Here is an 18,809-nt window from a genome sequence, read left to right as displayed (position 1 = left end):
TTTTTTTCACTTGTCTTTTAATTCTCTGGTTTTTTTCTCATTGGTATACGAATGGCACACAAGGCCGCCTGGGCATGATATAAACCGAGTGAACAACAACCATTAAATTTAAACCCACCAAACAAAATTCGTCTTATTTATACAAATATCATATTATGCCAAGCTCATTGCATCACTTACTGGCACGACATACCACTCCCAGTCGTTCAGCCCATTCAATTGTGGTGTCTTGAGCAGATCTTGATCGCGAGCCTGCCAAACCTGTACAATCACAGCCCTTGTGCGGGCAATATTTGATATCGTTGACCCCGCCATAGATGCCAATGCGCGGAGAATCATTGAGCGACCGAAGACAGGCCCATCAGCAGTAGACCATAGCTCATCATGCGACGGGTCGAGTTCAACGGCCGCCACAAAAAGAGGCCATGTCACACCAGCCGGAATTCCTCGATCCAACTGACCAGACACCAATCGTAGGATCTGATGCACGTAGTCCACAACCAACGGTGTAGTAGGACCAGCCCCATAAAGGCCGCAGTGTAGATAAAGCAATGTCGCTAGTCGCTTGGCCTCTGCAGCGGATGCGAGGGTGTCATCGCTCTCGCTCCCATCGCCAACCTCTTGAATTAGATGTTCGAGTTGATACTCAATGGACTTCGCTCGAGCATGAAAAGAGTCCCGGGCAGAGTCCGAATTAAGCTGTCGCCGAGCGCCACTCATATCAGTAATTTTCAAAAGAATCGAGACCAATTCAGGGCTACAGCCCATCCAAGTATCGATATTGCGATCCTCCGCCTTCCAATAGTCACTCCCAAATAAACTTTCCTTCGCACAGGCGGTCCGCCCTATAACATCTTGGAAGGCAAAGAAATGCTCAGCAAAGTCGGAAGCGGGTTCGAGGGCACTTGATTCCTCCGGGAATTCAATTGTGCGCTGTCTCCTCAATCGAATCAAGTCTTTGGCGCCCTTAAGGTGGATGACCCACTGTTGGTCACATTTGTCTGCGATCTCATAAAGACATAGCATCATCATTATCACCAAAACTTCGGGATCGGCACTACAGGCAAGTGGCCCTTCCCTTGATAAACGACATCGGAGATCCCTCAATGTTTCAGACTTTAAACGAAGGCCAAGCACAGCGTATGAGGGATCAACTCGAGACCAATGACTAGCGCCCAGCGCTTGAATAGCTTTGAAAAGTGTAGGCGAGCCAGAAACACTGAACGGCAAAATAACAGAGGCAAACGGCGAAGACATGGTCGAGCTGGCGCTGGTACGAGGACAAACCTGTCGGAGGTAATAGTCCAGAAGTTCCCCGTGTCCAACCAGTGATGCTTGCGGGAACAATGATAGAGCCGGTCTAATGCTAGTCTCAGGAAGTGAAGCAACAAAAAGATCGCTTGGACCATTGCGAAGAGCCAGTGAAAGCCTATTTGAATCATTCAAGACCACATCCACATCGTTGGGATGCTCATATGTCCCTCTTCCACTGTTGAGGAATGCCCATGGCTGAATTTTCGGTAGTAGACACCACTGACTCATCTCATCTGAGGATAGCCCCGGGGTAGAAGGAAGTGAGGCTCCAGATTGACTTCCATCTGATCTGGCTTTGTTCCATACTCCTGCGCGGCCAAACGCCACACCACGACTGGCAAACTCGGACTCCCATTTAAGGACGAGACCCGTCGTGCATGGGAGCCTCTTCTCCCAGCATCGTGTACAAGCAGGCTTCTTGGTATCACATCTCACTCGACTAGTCCGGCATTCTTGACAGCCGCTACGAGACCGGGTTTTCACCGGTCCCGTACGGTCGGCGGCTTTTCTGCGCGGCATCCAATGTGTCGAAGGCGAATATTACATGGACCCGGTCGGAGGACGAGTCAGGCGTCCATCAGGAAAAGGGAGCGGTGTATATAAGTCGGCTCAACTGCAAGTGATAGGTCTTCAAACGTTTGAAATGGCCACCGTAGATTTGGAGGATTTGAAGTGTCGCGGGGTGAAGTTAGTTGGACGGAAGCCGAGAAAGCAAGAAAAAACGGGTCCCCGCGTGGCGATAAGAGTTGAAGCTTAATAATTTAGTGGCCACCCCGCACATGCAGGACCCTTATTCACCAAGTCGCTAGCGTGATAATGGATAATTGTCGGACGTATACTACCATATTTGTTTCAAGCGGGGGCAACAAAACTGGTCTTCTTCGAGCTGGCCCATAAAGTTTCAAGGTTACTACTTTGTGGAAGAATTTACACCACCAAAGCTTCCAAGTTTGATTGAATCGGTACTTTGGGGCAGCTACTAGGGCTATATGCATGCCACGTTCTAAAGACCTCAGTCTTAATGATAAAAATTGTCGAATCTTGATATATATACATGTAAGTGAAGGCATTTGTTATGCTGTGTATGTACATATATATTGGTCCTCGTGTACCCAGCAAGTGCAAGCAAGGCCATCTTGTTTGAATAACGGGTAGCTTAGGGAGACTACATTCGTCCAAAACAGCCGCGGGTTTCTTTTTTCAGATGCAGGATTGAAGTTCAAATATTCCACTTGTGGTCTTGTTCTGTAAAAACAGACAAAAGGTCCTATGCCATTGAGCGGGGCGAATCCATCTCCTCCAGCTGGAAATTCTCGTCAGACCCATGCTCGTCGCGTGAGATGAAGGGTTGCGATGCGCCCTGCTCTTCATCATCCGCTCTATGAAACCGCTCCCGACTAGGAACATCATTGGCCTTGTCATAGGTAACATCACAGTGGATGGAGCGCAGGGACGGGTAGTAACGACGGTATGAAAACCAAGCTACCAGCATTCCAAGGGTTCCACCGCTAGACACGTCCCATACATCATGACGATAGTCAGCCAGACGAGACAATGCTACCAGGAGGGCGCAAAAGAGGGGGACGAATGCAATAAGGCTGCGGCCCAGGTCTGTCCGAGGTCGAAAGACATGCATTTGACCGCACAAGAAACTATAAAAACGATTTGTTAGAATATAACTAAGGCCTGCTTCTGACATAGAGATATACTCACAGAGTAAGATATCCCAAGCCACTGAAGGAATAGCTGCTGTGTCCACTGGGAAAACTGCGCCATCCTTCGTGGAGGAATCCTTTGCTGGGCTCCGTACAAATTTCCCAAGTGAGAAGTATATTGTCCGGGGTGCCACGAGCGGGTTTACACCGCGCTAGCAGATCAGGTCGAGGCCTTCCCACCGCGTTCTTAATGATGTCTGTCAAAACGGTAGTAAGGAGTAGTGATACAGCGAAGCCGATCACTGTGGCCTGGGTCTGCTGTAGTCCAGGACGTTTAAGCGCAGCCCATACGAGGATCACACCAAGAGGAATCCAGCCTCCACATATAAACATCATATCTAAGAGGATGAATAAGTAGCCGTTGGCATAATAAAAGAGGTATATTTGGACTCTTACTCAGAGGGACTCTTTCCTGAGTAGCATATGGGTACTGGATGGACTTGTTATCGAGGGAAAACATGCGGTGGAAAGGTTTTATAAAGGCGTGAATCTAATAACAAGCAACAATTGATGTTAGGATTTGACGCCATGGAAACCGGGATAAGCCACTGTTGAAACTTTACCAGAAACCATGCTGCCACCAAAACTCCGAATGCGATATAGTCACCAGCGTAGGTGCGCTGGTAAAACCGAGCTACTGCTCCAATAACCCCTGTGCGATGGAGCATCGACGTTGGGCCTCCGTTCCCGGAACCATTGCGAGGCATCTTGCAGGTAAGATGCGCGGAAAGTAATAAGTGAAGGAGGAACAGGGGTTCCTTCACTGAGGTCGCGTGTCAGGAAGTCAGTAAGATTGTTACTTGTGCCGGGGGCCGGGGCGGGCCAAGTCCGCGCCCTGCACAGACCCACTTTTGCTCCGGCCGCGTTTCTACCAACCACCACCCCAGTTGCTCCATTCAACTTCGAACTCCCCCGCACACCTGGCGAGCTCCCTGCTCAACCTTGAATCGCGTTTTTTTTTTAAAAAACAAAATGGACGATCCTAATCAGCAACGTGCAGTGCCTACAGCCTTTGCGCCGCCCCCACCACTGTGGAAATACTTCACGCGCGACAACCTTGATAAGCTAGATGAGATCAAGAACGAGGCGTCAAAGAAAGAAAACGGCCAGCCTGATCGGACTAAGCAGTGGTCAGGGGAAGAACTGCGTGCGCTTGATGTCCCCCCAGAACTTCGCTTCCTCGTGCCACCAGAGGCCCCAACGAGCGAATACTCAGTGTTTGGTGAATTACAAAGCGTGAGTTAGATCAGACCTGCACTCAATCGTCGGGATCTTGGATATTGACTTTTAGTTATTAGCTTTCTACAACATTACCCTCCTTAAAAGACCAGGACATCGAACAGCTCTACCCCGAACCTGGTGCAGATCCCAACCAAGACCCTTCGAAGCCTCCTCAACCGTTGAACCATGCCTATTACCTGCTGAAGATCAGCAAATCGCTTCTTCTTAACTTCTTGGAGTTCGTCGGAATTTTATCGGAATCACCAGAGCAATTCGAGCCAAAGGTCAATGATATGCGCAATATGTTTATAAACGCACACCATCTACTCAACCTGTATCGCCCACATCAAGCTCGCGAATCTCTCATCATGATGATGGAGGAACAGCTACAGCGGACCAAGGATGAAATCAAACAGATGGACAAGATGAAAACCGACATTGAAGCTGCCCTTGAAGAATTACAAACAGAGGGCTACCGTATCACCTCGGCTGATCAGCTAGCGAATGGAAGCAGTCAGTCGGATATCAGTTTACAAAAGGCAGAAGATGCGCGATTGGTGTGGGAGCTTCTGGAGAACGACAACTGATGACACACAACTCAACGCGCTTCTGAGACATCGAACTCAATCAGCCTATATATCGACCAAGATGCTGAGACATTACACTTCACCAACCTGTCAGCGTGGCCACTCAATGCCAGCCCGATGGTGCAGCTCGCACGCTCTCCACTGGCTACCACAGCTTATGAGACGATGGCGGAAATACTTGCAAATATGTGCTGGTCTTCAATCCCCGGGATATCATGCCCCCCAGTCAAATCTCTCTTCGGATCCGATCTCTTTTTTTTCAGTTTCGGCTGGACAATTGTAAGAGCAACCACGAGAAAGCTGTTATGTGACCTACAGAGAGAGGACTGAATGTGCCAGGTATACGCATAGTGAAACAAACCCACCCTTTGAATGGATAAGTGGGCTTCTTCCCTGTCCTCAAGCATTCAAAGTAGTCCTTTGGAGTTTTTACTACACTGATATAGATATTAGTAGTATATTGGACACGTATAATCTGTTCATAGATCTGATTAGTTATACCCTTATGATACAATAAAAAGCTTCGTGCCGGTTGACTTCTCTTTTCATTCACATTGGCCGAGATATTTTGCTTGGAGAACCACTATCTTTAATCCCTAAAATGCCGGTAACCCATTCAAGCATTTCGGGTCCTTGCTGCATCGGAACTGCTCGGATTGGGGCTGCATTTAACGCTTGAGCCTTTACCTTTACCGTGCATGGAATCTCCGCATATCTAGACAATATTGCCTGCATGTCCGTGTTACACTTCCTGTATGTGGTCTAAGTTTGTACTATTTCTTTAACCCTGCAATATTGAAGTAATACGGAAAAGAATGGGAGTGTGTTGATTTGGATGTTGAAACCTGAATTGACCCACAGCTCTTTTTGGATTTTCCCATATGAAACTCGAAATTTGAGTGCCCGGGTGCCAGGTTACTACCACCCCTTTCCACAATTATTCACGAATTACGAGAAGAGCGACCACGAGATCTAAATTCCTGATATCTTGTTCAATTACAACCACCTCAACAGCTTCGGAGCTCTCTGAACCTTCATGGAAAGAAGCCCCAATCTGCGCTGAATGGGAGAATGCGTGGCCTGTCGTTGTCCATAAGACCTGGGGCACTGAGTACGTTTATCTCCAAGGTGTTGCGGTAAAGATCTCCTCCACTCCTTGTCGCTGAAAATCCCCGTGCGACGATGAGGACAAAGCCGACGGAAATGCATCTCACTAGAGCCTTCGCATTCACCAAGTAGCAATAACATATTTCAAAGCATATCAAAGCCTAATCCGTGGTTGAACCTCTCCCAGTTCCCTAGTTTAACGTGCATAGATGAAAGCATAGGTGGGAACTGAGACCGGATTTCACGGGAATATTCCAAAAGTGCCTTGCAACTTTCTTCATTAACTGAATCAGCAGGCCAGCTTTCATGTCCACAGCTAGGACTGGGTAGATTAATTTCAAGATGCTGAAGATGATGGAAGCGGCATAAATAGTATGCCATGCCCATAGAAAGCCTGAGGCCAGCAACAGTCAATTCATAAGCAGCCTCAGTGACACAGGGGGAGGGGATTGAATGTGGGGTATATACTACTATCCTTTGAGAGCACGGAGCGAGAAGGGGACTCACACAGTATAATAGACAATCTCCCCATTCCTCAGCATTATTAGTACTCTTCGCCTGCGACTTTAGTAAAATGCATGCAGTAGACCCAATAACTCTACAAAATCAAGGAAGAGAAAGATAAAACAAAAACGAAAACCAAGACACCGACCCATCGGTACATACCTTAATTGGAAAGAAATAGTAATACAAAGAATATAACAAGCATCCACTACCGCCAGAAATAGTTTCCCTTACTGTGTCAGAAAGCCTTTTGTTCCTGTAACAACCCCCTTACTAGCTGGGGAAGCCTGCAACAGATGTCTGCCATTAATATAGCTTCTTCATTCAACAGTGAGGGTTATGTGCATTCAGAACTTACCTCCACGACCACCACGACGGCCAGAATTACCACGGCGACTACGACGAGCAGGACAGCCGGGGCCATTTCTACCGTCATGGGTATTTGTTGCATCACCACGGGTGTTTCTAACCCGTATCAGTTCCGCAAGTGCGGCCTGAATCTCCTCATCCTAAACCACATGCGTTAATATTTGGTATGCATAAGTGCGAAGAGAATAGTGTCGTGGTGGAAGAGGCAAGCAGGCATATATGAGGAAGGAATCACCTGTCCAATAAATTCGATAGCATGGAGAGCTATAGCAAAAAAAAACGGTCCAACATTTTATAGAGCTGGTAAAGGTCCTATATCGCCGCATATCATGTTAGTATTGTACCATCACACAAGACGTATAGGAATGCTACTAGCGTAATCCATGAGTGAGAACAGGCACAATAAGTCGGATATATGATATATATAATTGGTATACATATAAGAGGCAGGACAGTGATGCCTCATAAGGGAAGGTGGGCAAGCAATAATATGTCATGCCCATATGAGGGCCAGCAATCGTCAATTTGCAAGCGGTGACAACGGGGGAGGGGCTTGAATGTGGGCACATATGCTTTGAGGGCACGGAGTGAGAAAGCAATCGTCATGTTTTATTACCTGCGGTGGGCGTGGGAGCTGCAAGGGCACACAAAAGGGCAAGCTGTGTATGGATAGCGGGGTGTCTAACGCGCAAAGGGAGAGGGAAATGGCAGATCACATGAATCGCTACTCATAAATGGGCAAAGAATGATTTGATGAATAAACTCACTTCTGCCACCAGCCGATTTTCTTCATCATCGCCAGCGCCGCCGTCTCGACGATCATCGTTGCTACCGGGGGCACCGGCGGCGCTAGTACCGTTCATTTTTGAATAGAAAAAATGAACGAGGGAAAAATGAGAAAAGGGAAAAGAGGCAAGAAAATAAGCAAGAAAGACTCTCGAGGAAGCGAAAATTGGTCGCGGGTATTTTTGCGTGCGAGAGACCTCGGGAGTTAGAAATCTTAGAACCTTAGAAGGAAAGAAATCAAAACCCCCTAAGAGCGTGCTTTTATACGGTGCATAAAGGCATGAAAAAGGAATATAAATATACCGAATTAGGCAGTCACCCTTCTCTTTCTCTCTTCCTCTCTGTCGAGTGAGTCTTCACCTTACAAGTGGGGCGCCGAGTCAATAAACCAAGACGCGTTCCTCACTTCATACTTAGGGCATTGCTTCTTTTACCTCTTGCCTTCGGAGAATAATCAGGCCGAGTCGGTGGAGCGTGAGCGTTCAAGTGTCTGATGCGATAACCATGCTATCACTCATGGCTCACTATATATATATAGCCTTGTAGCTTCCTGTTCCTCTCTAGGGTTCCGACGTCATTCCCTTATCCGTTTTATCACTATCACTATCACTATCACTATCAACACCTTGATTGCGGGCCCAGGCATCTAAGCGGAATCGGGAAACTCTCGGTCTCAAACCCATAAACAGATTTGAAGACGTTCAGGAGTTCTCTCTCGAGGGACTGCACCCTCATATCATCATTCTCCCAATGAAAGGCGATTACTGCTGTCTTTCGATAAGGTTTGAATTTTGTCGCATGGTTTATCGCCGTTTCCAAGTCGGCGAAAATGTTGCTCGGGATTGTCGAGAACGAGCCTATTCGGCGGCCCCACACGCTGTCATAACTCTGATTGTTTGGGCACTTGTAATCGAGGTTCTATCAGCCCCGAGAGACAACAATCCAGGATAGCAAGGACGTCTATATGACTTTCTCCCAATAGCGAATGTCTTAGTTGTTGCCAACTGATATTTTTTTTCCATTTTTGGCAGTAAATGAAACTTCGCTTTGGTGTTGGGAACCGCCGAGCGTTCCACGACCAATGAAGGCAAATATGAACAGAGTCTGAATACCAGGTATTGAGGTGTGATAGTTGCTGATGATCGGTTGTACTTGTCGAGACAGGTCCCAGCGGGATGACTGATGATGATGAAGGAATTACCTAGCGTATGGCCTCGATGGCCATGCGGGCCACAATTGGCATAGCCTCCTGGACAAAACGCAAAATGGCCTATATTACCATTACTATGTTAGTATAGTACCTGCGAGCTAGATTGTAGAAGTCAATCATACTCTATATATAGCAATACTAATAGCTTAGTCCATCTGTAAGCAGAGATATGGGGAAATGAGACATGAGACATGAGAGAGATGCTCCACAAGGCAATGCAAGCAGGCAATGATCATGCGATATGCAAAGCAGCGCTAACAGCAGAGCTCACATTTGTGAACGAGGACATGGGAAATCGAGGTAGGGCAGAGATGTTTCGCAAAGCGATCTGCGAAGAAGAATTGGAAGCGTCAGCAATGAGATCAATAAGGATTAAGAACTTCCATTTCGGTTCTTCAGACACGATTGTAAATACCATCTTGGCATGGCCGCAGTTGCAAACAATAGAAGTTGGGGATAAAACAAGGCCGTAGTAAAATATCACAGAATACCAGGCCGCCTAGGCTGATATGAAAGTCAGGATTTTGCATGCGAGCAGATGTTTTGGACATACTGTTGCGCACGTCAAGCTCGATCAAGAGTTTTGGATTTAGATAGCGGGCCCTTTGACCATGGACTGGAAGATCTACAGAGAAGCGAAAGCAGCAGCAGTAGTAATAGAAGAATTGAATTGTCAGGTTTGGCTAACATCTATATATTGTAGCATACTTCTAATGTAACCACAGATGCGTGATTTGAAGAAAAGTCATCATATTATTTCATGTACATTCACACATGACCCCACTGAGAAAAAAAAAACTTTCCCAGGTGGGAGGAGGGCAAAAAGATGGACTCGCGGGGAATCGAACCCCGGACCACTCCCATGCTAAGGGAGTATTATACCACTAAACCACAAGCCCAATTGATATATGTCGGCTCATGTTTTGCCCTTATCAACCAAAATAAACGCATATCCATCCCAGCATGGTTCTCGGGTGGGTTCAACTTTGATGAGCGATCGGGGCTGAGCGACTGCCCGATTTCCTAGACGGAGTACATTTCCCATTCCCGAGGGATTGAGGCTGGCAACATTAGCACAGTGCCATGTTGGTTCGCCATGCTGGTCAGCCGCCCGCGCAGCCAAGGTTGTTTTCTCTGTAAAAAACGCAAAGTCAAGGTAATGCAGAGATCCAGTTACGTCTCATGCAAAAGCCAATAAACAGCCACAGTGTGACGAAACTAGACCGTTTTGCCGAAACTACTTTATTTATGGCAGCGAGTGTCCAGGGTGTTATAGAACGCCGCCCCTGATCTTTCGCAGTGAGAATGAAAAGACGGAGCAGCGGGTTCGAAAAGCTCGCCGGAACAGAACAAGAGTAGAATCCAGGAATAATGGATCAGAGCTTGTGCTCCTGGCCCCCAGCCGTCAACTGATAAAAGATCAATTGGCTGTTCCACGTTTCCTCTTGGATTCTTCTTGTGAACATCATGGCCACTGCTATTTTCTTGACGAGTTCACCTTACCTACTGAGCCTGATGGGAGCCCAGGACCTCTTGATTCTATACCATTGTTATATACGTTGTGTGAGGGGAAATCGAATGATGCACCCGCTGCGAGCTTGCGGGCCTCACTAGACGCAGCGGCCTTTGCGTCGCTGGCCAATCGTGGCAAAGTGCCTGGTATTCAAGCTCGATGAAGGTATGGAGAGGCTCTGCAAAAGCTGAGCCTGTCGCTGTGCTCATGTCGGCTGTGCTCAGTAAAAGATGCCACACGAACGGAGACCCTCGGCGCTATCGTCATGCTGATGCGCTTTGAAGACATCAACGGCGAACTGAATAGTCTGATGAGTACGCGTGTCTCTGGGACCCAATACCTGTTGAAAATACGTGGGCCCGGACAGCTGGCGGATCCAGCGACTCGATCGCTTTTCCGCCTTGCGTTCACGCAGATGGTCATTCAGTTCAAGGCGTTGAAAGATCCTCTGCAGATAGACTTGGATTGGCTATTAGAGGCACTCACTATCCCGCATCCAATCTATCATATGATGGCGGCGAATATCAACATCAGTAAGTTCTGTGCGACAGCTTCGAAGACATTCTCCGAATGTGAGGAAGGCAACGTGCCAGATGAACTGACCATTGCCTCTTTGCTCGATCGCGGACATCATCTTGATAATGAGTCCGCTCAATGGCATTGTGGGTTGCCCGAGGCGTGGCTTCCGCAGAAACATACATCAAACGCACAGGAGGTCCTTCTTCTGTATCCAGATGTCACATCAGCTGGAGTTTGGAACTATCGCCGGGGGACAAGAATACTTCTTCAGATGACGATGTTGCAGTTGCATCGTTGTATCGATCACCGTGTCGTTCCCGATCCATTGGGGCTCGGTTTATAACAGGGAAATTTGATAGCCGATCGACCTGAAGACATTATCAGAGACATGGTAGCTGAAATTTGTCAAAGTTTGCCCTTTGCGTTTGGCGATGTGGATGTATTTGGCGCCCCGAGTGTTTATACAAATGGTATCCAGACTGGCGCTAAGGCGATTCAAAGCTTCGGATTGCTTTGGCCCATTTTCAGTGTTTTCACAAAGTGGATATGCAAGTCAGAGCCAGGACGAGCAGGCGAACGTTGCACTTCGTCGTATTGCATCAAATCATGGAATTAGACTGGGAATAGACCTCAGCCAGGGAGACTGTGCAGCTTGATCGTATAGTGAGTCCTAGTAAATCATGGGTATTGGCTACGCCTAGCTCTGATTCAACCCTTTGATGAGCGATAGAGTTGGAAATTTATCATTGTTTGTGCAAATAAGTAAATAGTGTGCCTAGGTGGCTTGTAGTGAAACGTTAGGCTCCTGTTGATACATGTGCACAATCCCACTTGTTGATTGTGAGCCCACCTATTTGATCATCATTATCCAACCCACTTTCTCTTCCTCTTTCACTCTCTACCGGGCCCCCCAGTGTCCTGCTATTTCCACGTGGCCGCTATGTCGATGCAAAAGAATACCAACGACATGTTGAGTATTTTTGATGTCCTCAACATCAAAACGAAACTGAAGAGGCTCAACAAACCGCGTCTCCTTCTTGCCCTCTATGCTGAGCCCAAGGATTCCGGATCCCCTCACTACGCGCTGTTTGTCACCCCAAAATTCAAAGGTCGAAGTCAGAATCCACAGAAAGAAATCGAGCCGATTCAAGGCACAAAGTACCACATTAAACGCGGCGTCAAACGAACTGACGGCGTGATCACCCACCCATGGTGCTTTGAAGAGGTGAACGTGCCCGACCTTGACCGCGACACTGGTGTACTCGTGTGTACTGTCATTGGAAAGGTTCTATCGATGCAAAAGCTGAAGGAGGTCATCCCGGATATTCACATCTACCAGAGTGACGATCGCATACAATTCAAAGCACGCGGCTTTGACAGCAAGATGTGGTGCCATGATACATTCGATGAGTTATGGAAGACAAATGCAGTTGTTGCCATGGACTGGCGTACAGCTGAGGGTGGCACACGAGCTTTCTTGGATCAGAAGCATGGCAAGGGGCAGTGGACCCAAGCCATTACGAAGGAATATCGCAACACCCCATATGTTCCCATTGTTGACCTTATGGCTGGAAGTATTGTCAGAGGTCATATGTAAGCTGCACCGCCTTCTTGAACCGGGTACGAGGCCAAGCCAATTTAAACCTCTATTGGAACCCGCGATCGACAGTTCCGCGGATCTGGTGCCCCGTTCTTCCTGAAGAGGCAACTCTCGTATCCGGGCGAACATGACCAAGATGACCTCACGGATATAAAATGTTCGGAAAATCGCCATGAAGAAGACCAGAAAGAAAAAAAGATCAGAGACAAACGAAATCAAAACATTCCCACGAAAATTGAAACACACTGCAAATACACCATGTCTACTACGACTACCACCCAACTAGAATGCAAAGAAGCTCGCACATCCCTGTCCGCTGGCAGTTCTAGTACTACTCTATGCACACTCCCCAACGACTCAAGCCCCTTTTTCCCATCTCACATCTTGCACATTGATGCACATGGAATCAGCGCTTTTCGCCTTCCGCTCCCTCCTAACCAGAAAGAAATCACCATCACCCATTCCGACGGCAACCCGGCATATGTCTCCACCCGCGACCGGCGTTGGTCCGGCAATAGCGTCCTTTCACATCCTAAGCTTGGAAACTTGATTCGTACAGACTACTTTTTCGGCCCGAACCGAGATCCCGTTCTATGCCTGTTACAAACTTCCAGTGTTCTCGCCGAGCAAGTGAAAGTGTCCGGCAAATGGACCTCGCGCTCTGCACACTTTACCATGTCGACTGGCGCTGAATATGAATGGAGTTATGCGAAGGAGAAGCGATCCGATGGGCAGAAATTGAATCTCATTGTTCTCCGACACGTTTCTGGCTCAGACGAAAATGGAAAGGAGATACAAAATGATCGCCGTGTTGCACAGTTGGTGCGCAGCTCCGATTCTCGAACACCCGGTACATCTAAATGCACGGCCGGTAATGGCGGGGAGCTACAGGTCGATGAGGCAGAGCTGCAGTTACTGAACCTAGACGAGTCTGTCGTCGTCGCAACATGTCTTGTTATGCTTAAGCGAGAGATTGACCGACGTCGCGTGATTCAAGGCGCTGTAATCGGAGGAGCTGGTGGTGGTTCTTGAACTTGTTCTTCATGGTACTTGATTTATCGAGTTATTTTCTCTCTTTGATTCTCCATCTACATTACATCTATGTCATCGCAGCGCAATTCAAGTCATTCTCGCCAATTCATATAATCTATTTTTATCTAGTTCTTTTCTAATAAACAACCCTGGTATCTTTAAACATCATCTCAACGCTGAAAACCCCGGGTACCTGCCCGGATAGTATATCGTATCCACAGTCATCTCACTTTTGCTCATTCAACAAGCTAGTAATATGCGGGTTCAGCCAGTACTCATCCAAAACGGCCGAGGGCATATCCTTAGCCCCAGCAATCCACCCTTTGCACTCGTTCGCACCACAAGTACATTGGAAAGCCTGATCCATATCCCACTCAGTACTCGGATAGAAAAAGGTCAATGCATCCCCCTTCTTCAATGGTCGGTCATCCACCGCTCGAACCTCCATACGCGCCATGTCAAAGACTACTGTTGGAGCGCAGGAATGGTTGCAGAAAACCAAGTCTGAATTGAGCTCAATGTGCGTGTCGGCACCTGTTTGGACGCTTGTGTATGCTTTCTTGCCCGGAGTGGCAGTAGTAATTTTGGCGAACAATGCGCCGGCGGGAAGGTCGATCAATGAGTATGCCCCACTTCCGAAGGCCTTCGAGCTCCGATTAACGTGCAACCGGTCGGGATGGGTAGGTGAGGGGAATTCCTCGCGAAGGGCCGGAACGGCGGGGATTGGATCGGCAGAGGGAGCCATTTTTATTGACTGAGGTATGTAGCTTTGAGGGAGATGGAGAGGGAGAGGGAGAGAGAGCTTTGAGAGTGATCGGAGGCTCAATACGAGATGAATGAAGACAAAGAGGCGGGGAATTGAAAGGAATAAATAAACTGCTCTTTATAGCAAGGCATATTAGACGATGATCTAACTTTCTGGTTTCCCTTCAACCGAGGGAATGTACGGTGGAGTCGGAGGCTTCACGGCCAAGAATGCCTGGTTTCCGCAAACCGAGGCTCCTTGTCCAGCAAATAACCCGGAATCAAAGCCAAACCACGCCAAACTGACCAAACTAACGCCCATTAGACTCCACGGAGATCGCGCTAGGAATCTTCTAGCGGGTGATCAGCCTCCGGAACGATTTCGGTGAAACCAATCACGGCTACAATAGGTAAAAGACCCGTGGTCTTGCATGTGAGCATGGACGATATGGTAAATAACATAAGACTAATTATAACCGACCCCAATTGAGTTTCTCAAAGCGGAGAGAATCAATTTAATTTACGCAATAGTGTCTCGCCATTTAACCAACGCTCCAGGTTCTCCGCGACCTCCTTATACCATCCCCGCAGCAAGTCTTCCTCACCATATCCCATGTGGGGAGTTAAAAGCACTTCGCTACGTCCATCTTGTCCCCAACTTGTAGTACGCCACGGACTATCTAAAGGCAAAGGCTCAGGATCAAAAACATCCAATGCAGCGCCCCGAATTTGACCGGCATTCAGCGCACCCAGTAGAGCGGACTCGTCGATCAACGGCCCACGAGAAGTATTAATGATAATGCCACTGGGTTTCATCGCTGCAAGCTCATCCGTACCCACAATGCCACGACTACGATCAGAAAGCACATAATGCACACTGACAATATCGGCACTAGCAAAGAACTCCGACTTAGACGGGACCACTGTAAAACTGCCCGCGGGGAGACCATGAGCAATCGCCTGCTCATCGGCTTTCTCCTGCGTTAAGTTCGCCGACCAAGCAATGACGTCCATTCCAAAGGACTCAATGCCGATCTTGCCCACCCACGACCCAAGCTTTCCGAGTCCCAATAACGCCAATTTTTTCCCAGAGAGAGTCATTCCCAATGATCCCTGCCATCCACCCTGTTTGACAGCCGCGTCATCCCGCGCTATATTCCGTGCTGAGGCGAGGATCAATGCCCAAGTGTGTTGGACTGTACTGTTCACGCCGGGTGGTCGACCTTCCGTACCCGCTACGGGAATTTTTCGGTCGGTGAAGGTTTCAAGATCTAACGAAAGGTTTCTTAGGCCGGTTGTGAGGAGGAGTTTTAGGTTTGGAAGGGAATTGATTGTTTTTGCGGCGAAGGGGGTCCGCTCGCGCATGGCTAGGATCACGTCGAAGGGCTCGAGGCGCTGGATGAGCGCATCGTGTTGGGCGGGGTTGCGCGGGTCAAGAGTCTCGGGGAAACTGGAGATGTCGATGCGGGACTCGAGGTGGGCAAAGTATTGAGTCGCAATGCCCTGGTAATCGTCCAGGATCGCGAATTTGGGGTTCGCCATGAAATATTAAGTGGCTTAGTGGTGGTGGTTGCTGTCTAGAAGTCGTTTTTTTTGTATAGCCAACCCCGCTGTTCCCCACATTTGGAGACGGAAGCAGGGTTGCCTGGGCTTAATAGCTTAGCCGAGACTTCGGAGATGAAGCTATCCATCGCTGATCGCACGTCATACAGTCTTGAGACCAAATCCAATTGATATACTTCTACGCATTATTTCTCAACCTGTAATTATATACTTGCCACATTGTAGAGAATAATTTTCAATTATTAGTTAGATCGAGCCTCGGATGGTTACATAAGCCCGCATTGAGTTCATCAGCTCCCGCTTGAAATGGACCACACTCGTCAAGTTTCACGTTATAACTTGCAAAAATGGAGAGCCAGGTATACCTCTATCCTCCCAACTTTTTGATGAGCTTCTCTAATATCCGAGTAGAAAAATATAGTCAGCCCCGAAGAATTCCAGGCTGCTCGAGCTCATCTTCTCGAGCAAGAGAAAGCGGTAACCCGCCAGCTACAGGAGCTTGCAGCCTTGCGCCGTGAGTTGCCTATGGTGCACATCAAAGATCCAGCACGATTTCAATTCGACACCCCCGAAGGATCAAAGAGCCTGTTAGACTTGTTTGATGGACGTAAACAGCTCATACTTTACCATTTCATGTTGGGACCCCAGGAGACTCAGGGCTGCGTGGGTTGTTCATTCTGCATGGACCATATACCAGACCTCGGCCACCTCTGGAGTAGGGAAACTTCCTTCGCTGCCGTAGCTACTGCGCCATTGGATGATCTCATGGCCTATAAAGATCGGATGAATTGGAAGTTCCCATTTTATAGTTCTGCCAGAACGCATGAGACATGGGCCGAAATCGAGGCACGGGGTGAACTTGTTACTTGGAAGCCTGGGAACGGCTACTTTGGTCTTTGCTCTTTTTATCAGGAAGGTGACGAGGTATTTCATACTTATGAGACGTCATCTCGGGGATTGGAGATTATACTGTCCACATATCACTTGCTGGATATGACCTTGCATGGCCGGCAAGAGGTGGGAAATGGAATGAACAACTTCAGTCGTCATGACGAATACTAAAGGCGAAATATCGAAAAAGAGCAAAAACTTGTGAACATTTGGTCCTGCACCACGCTTAATTTTTCTGGGTAGAAGCTGCCTGTCCAGCTTGAGTGGTATCTGTGTATGACGGAGAGCATATAACTTGGTCAATTGTCCACGAGAAATACTGTTGTGTAACTTTGAACACAACTTATAATCCAAAAACTTCAGTTCAGTGCCAAAATATCTGGCATTTTTTATATGTAAAGCCGAAGTATTGGAGTGTGATTTTCCATATACTATTACATTTAGCCTTGTGTGTTAACATAGCTTCAAATCATATGAGCTGGAATAGTGAGTTCTATGAGCCAAAACAGCTAATCATCGTATGTTCGGGAGATATTGACATTGGTCAGATCAGATTCAATTTTGAAATCAAGATCAATCCTTCAATTGAGAGCCCGAGAGGTCAATGGAATAATCGGCATGTAACCAGGAGATTCATAGTTTAATCGGGTATCCGACTGGGGGACCAGGAGACTGAGTTTAATCGAGACCCGATCAGTAGGTTAACATATTGATCTGGAGGCCAATAACTTGAAATCAATCGGAGGTCAATCGGGAGTCAATGGCTTATTTGTATGGTCAATGGTTCAATCAGCCAGTCAATGGCCAAGACTGCATGTCAACGGTAAAATCTGCATATCAATACTTCGTATAGTCCGTATGTCAACAGTACACTGCAGTTGCATGTCATTAGTCCCGAGGTCTAGAGGGCATGAAAGTCCATACCATCTCCCATCCGTATACATGGTATCCGTTCAATATCAGTTTCTATGGATTTCTCAATGATTCATTGCGATTAAAATCAAATGCCCTCAGGCTAGAGAATACCAAAGCAATCTCATGCCGATGCATACTATAGCACATGTGCAAGCGGTGGTAAAATGAATAGAATTGAAAGCCAAGAATTATACTGATTCCATGATTAATCATATAACCACGTAGGCAGCCTTCGGTATCTGCTTCTTTATAGTATACACCCTCAAGGCTTTTAGAATTCAAGCTGGCTTAGGATCTCGAATCATAAAGACAAAATCATCTACGCCATGAGCGCCCAGTTCATTCATATCAAAATCAACGTTTTCGACTGCCTTCCATCCATACTTCACATACAGAGGGTATCCTTCAGGAGTTGCCTCAAGGTAAATCCGGACTTGCAATGCATCCGCCTTCTCACAACCCCAGCGGAGGATGGCGGATCCAACACCACGGCCTTGATGACTAGGCAGAGTAGCCAATATATCGAGCACTAAACATTTTGATCAGCATTGAAGTAATAAGCAATTAAAAGAGAGCAAGATTCATTCAAAACTTACTCATGTCGCGCTCTGTAGTATGGCGCTTACGCCCCTCCTCCAGCATTGCCTTGAAAGCTGTGAATACGCGCATATTCATAGGCTGAGGCGCAAAGGCCACAGGATCCTTAGCGTAGACCTGGCCTTGTTCGCTCAATTCGGGGACATGCGGTTCGATTCCCAGCTCTGTTGGAATATACCAACGGCCATAGCCAACAATGGTTCCACTCGCGGGGTCTGTGACCTTCAACACATGGGTTTTGGGGTCCGCCAGGTGCTTGGGGACATGTATAGCCTTGTATGCGCGTAGACTAGGCTCACTGCTCTTGGGGAATATGACCGGAAGAAGTGCCCTTTCTCTGAAGCTGTCATTGTTGATGATGCCTAATTCTGAGGCATCCTGCTCCGTGGCGTATTCGACTTGATATGCCATTTTGGAGAATCGCGTGTGATAGCTTCGTTTGCAAATTGAGAAAATTGGAAAATGTGTGAAGAGTGATCTCATTAACTGCCGACAATATATGGGGCTTTTAAGACTTTTCACGAATAGTATATCTTTAGACAGGGTTGACTCATTGGGATGATGCTGACTGTAACCTCGGTCACGCCCTTCAGTCCCCGCCATATTGCGGGCTCCTAGTTGA

At 47.6% G+C, this 18,809-nt stretch overlaps 12 protein-coding genes across 12 annotated transcripts; 5 read left to right on the top strand and 7 right to left on the bottom strand.

The window, feature by feature from the left end:
• Positions 1-153: 153 nt before the first annotated feature.
• N7478_007122 (Zn(II)2Cys6 transcription factor) lies at positions 154-1,833 on the bottom strand (the record flags this gene model as incomplete). The annotated part of the gene is made up of 1 exon (XM_056923336.1): positions 154-1,833. The coding sequence occupies one exon, from the start codon at positions 1,831-1,833 to the stop codon at positions 154-156; it is 1,680 nt and encodes a 559-aa protein (XP_056781373.1).
• Positions 1,834-2,581: 748 nt separating this feature from the next.
• On the bottom strand, positions 2,582-3,736 carry N7478_007121 (phosphatase PAP2 family protein; the record flags this gene model as incomplete). Its single annotated transcript, XM_056923335.1, has 4 exons — positions 2,582-2,966; positions 3,028-3,367; positions 3,426-3,519; positions 3,593-3,736. 4 exons carry the CDS (start codon positions 3,734-3,736, stop codon positions 2,582-2,584), a joined length of 963 nt encoding a protein of 320 aa, XP_056781372.1.
• A 265-nt stretch (positions 3,737-4,001) lies between these two features.
• Positions 4,002-4,837, top strand: med7 (mediator complex subunit MED7; the record flags this gene model as incomplete). Its single annotated transcript, XM_056923334.1, has 2 exons — positions 4,002-4,265; positions 4,328-4,837. 2 exons carry the CDS (start codon positions 4,002-4,004, stop codon positions 4,835-4,837), a joined length of 774 nt encoding a protein of 257 aa, XP_056781371.1.
• A 1,958-nt stretch (positions 4,838-6,795) lies between these two features.
• Positions 6,796-7,680, bottom strand: N7478_007119 (uncharacterized protein; the record flags this gene model as incomplete). The annotated part of the gene is made up of 2 exons (XM_056923333.1): positions 6,796-6,957; positions 7,585-7,680. 2 exons carry the CDS (start codon positions 7,678-7,680, stop codon positions 6,796-6,798), a joined length of 258 nt encoding a protein of 85 aa, XP_056781370.1.
• A 1,124-nt stretch (positions 7,681-8,804) lies between these two features.
• On the bottom strand, positions 8,805-9,231 carry N7478_007118 (uncharacterized protein; the record flags this gene model as incomplete). Its single annotated transcript, XM_056923332.1, has 2 exons — positions 8,805-8,873; positions 9,085-9,231. 2 exons carry the CDS (start codon positions 9,229-9,231, stop codon positions 8,805-8,807), a joined length of 216 nt encoding a protein of 71 aa, XP_056781369.1.
• A 1,360-nt stretch (positions 9,232-10,591) lies between these two features.
• Positions 10,592-11,188, top strand: N7478_007117 (uncharacterized protein; the record flags this gene model as incomplete). Its single annotated transcript, XM_056923331.1, has 1 exon — positions 10,592-11,188. The coding sequence occupies one exon, from the start codon at positions 10,592-10,594 to the stop codon at positions 11,186-11,188; it is 597 nt and encodes a 198-aa protein (XP_056781368.1).
• A 597-nt stretch (positions 11,189-11,785) lies between these two features.
• On the top strand, positions 11,786-12,442 carry N7478_007116 (uncharacterized protein; the record flags this gene model as incomplete). The annotated part of the gene is made up of 1 exon (XM_056923330.1): positions 11,786-12,442. One exon carries the CDS (start codon positions 11,786-11,788, stop codon positions 12,440-12,442), a length of 657 nt encoding a protein of 218 aa, XP_056781367.1.
• A 261-nt stretch (positions 12,443-12,703) lies between these two features.
• On the top strand, positions 12,704-13,477 carry N7478_007115 (uncharacterized protein; the record flags this gene model as incomplete). Its single annotated transcript, XM_056923329.1, has 1 exon — positions 12,704-13,477. One exon carries the CDS (start codon positions 12,704-12,706, stop codon positions 13,475-13,477), a length of 774 nt encoding a protein of 257 aa, XP_056781366.1.
• Positions 13,478-13,703: 226 nt separating this feature from the next.
• Positions 13,704-14,222, bottom strand: N7478_007114 (uncharacterized protein; the record flags this gene model as incomplete). The annotated part of the gene is made up of 1 exon (XM_056923328.1): positions 13,704-14,222. The coding sequence occupies one exon, from the start codon at positions 14,220-14,222 to the stop codon at positions 13,704-13,706; it is 519 nt and encodes a 172-aa protein (XP_056781365.1).
• A 509-nt stretch (positions 14,223-14,731) lies between these two features.
• On the bottom strand, positions 14,732-15,763 carry N7478_007113 (D-2-hydroxyacid dehydrogenase family protein; the record flags this gene model as incomplete). The annotated part of the gene is made up of 1 exon (XM_056923327.1): positions 14,732-15,763. One exon carries the CDS (start codon positions 15,761-15,763, stop codon positions 14,732-14,734), a length of 1,032 nt encoding a protein of 343 aa, XP_056781364.1.
• Positions 15,764-16,090: 327 nt separating this feature from the next.
• N7478_007112 (DUF899 domain-containing protein) lies at positions 16,091-16,846 on the top strand (the record flags this gene model as incomplete). The annotated part of the gene is made up of 2 exons (XM_056923326.1): positions 16,091-16,115; positions 16,206-16,846. The coding sequence occupies 2 exons, from the start codon at positions 16,091-16,093 to the stop codon at positions 16,844-16,846; spliced, it is 666 nt and encodes a 221-aa protein (XP_056781363.1).
• A 1,022-nt stretch (positions 16,847-17,868) lies between these two features.
• On the bottom strand, positions 17,869-18,598 carry N7478_007111 (GNAT family N-acetyltransferase; the record flags this gene model as incomplete). Its single annotated transcript, XM_056923325.1, has 2 exons — positions 17,869-18,119; positions 18,187-18,598. 2 exons carry the CDS (start codon positions 18,596-18,598, stop codon positions 17,869-17,871), a joined length of 663 nt encoding a protein of 220 aa, XP_056781362.1.
• Between the last annotated feature and the right edge of the window lie 211 nt (positions 18,599-18,809).

This window comes from Penicillium angulare (assembly GCF_028827245.1).
Source record: "Penicillium angulare strain IBT 27051 chromosome Unknown utg000004l_segment0_segment0, whole genome shotgun sequence".
Classification (NCBI taxonomy): Eukaryota; Fungi; Ascomycota; class Eurotiomycetes; order Eurotiales; family Aspergillaceae; genus Penicillium; species Penicillium angulare.
The sequence above is the reverse complement of the archived record's forward strand: the minus strand, read 5'-3'. Positions and strand labels throughout refer to the sequence as shown.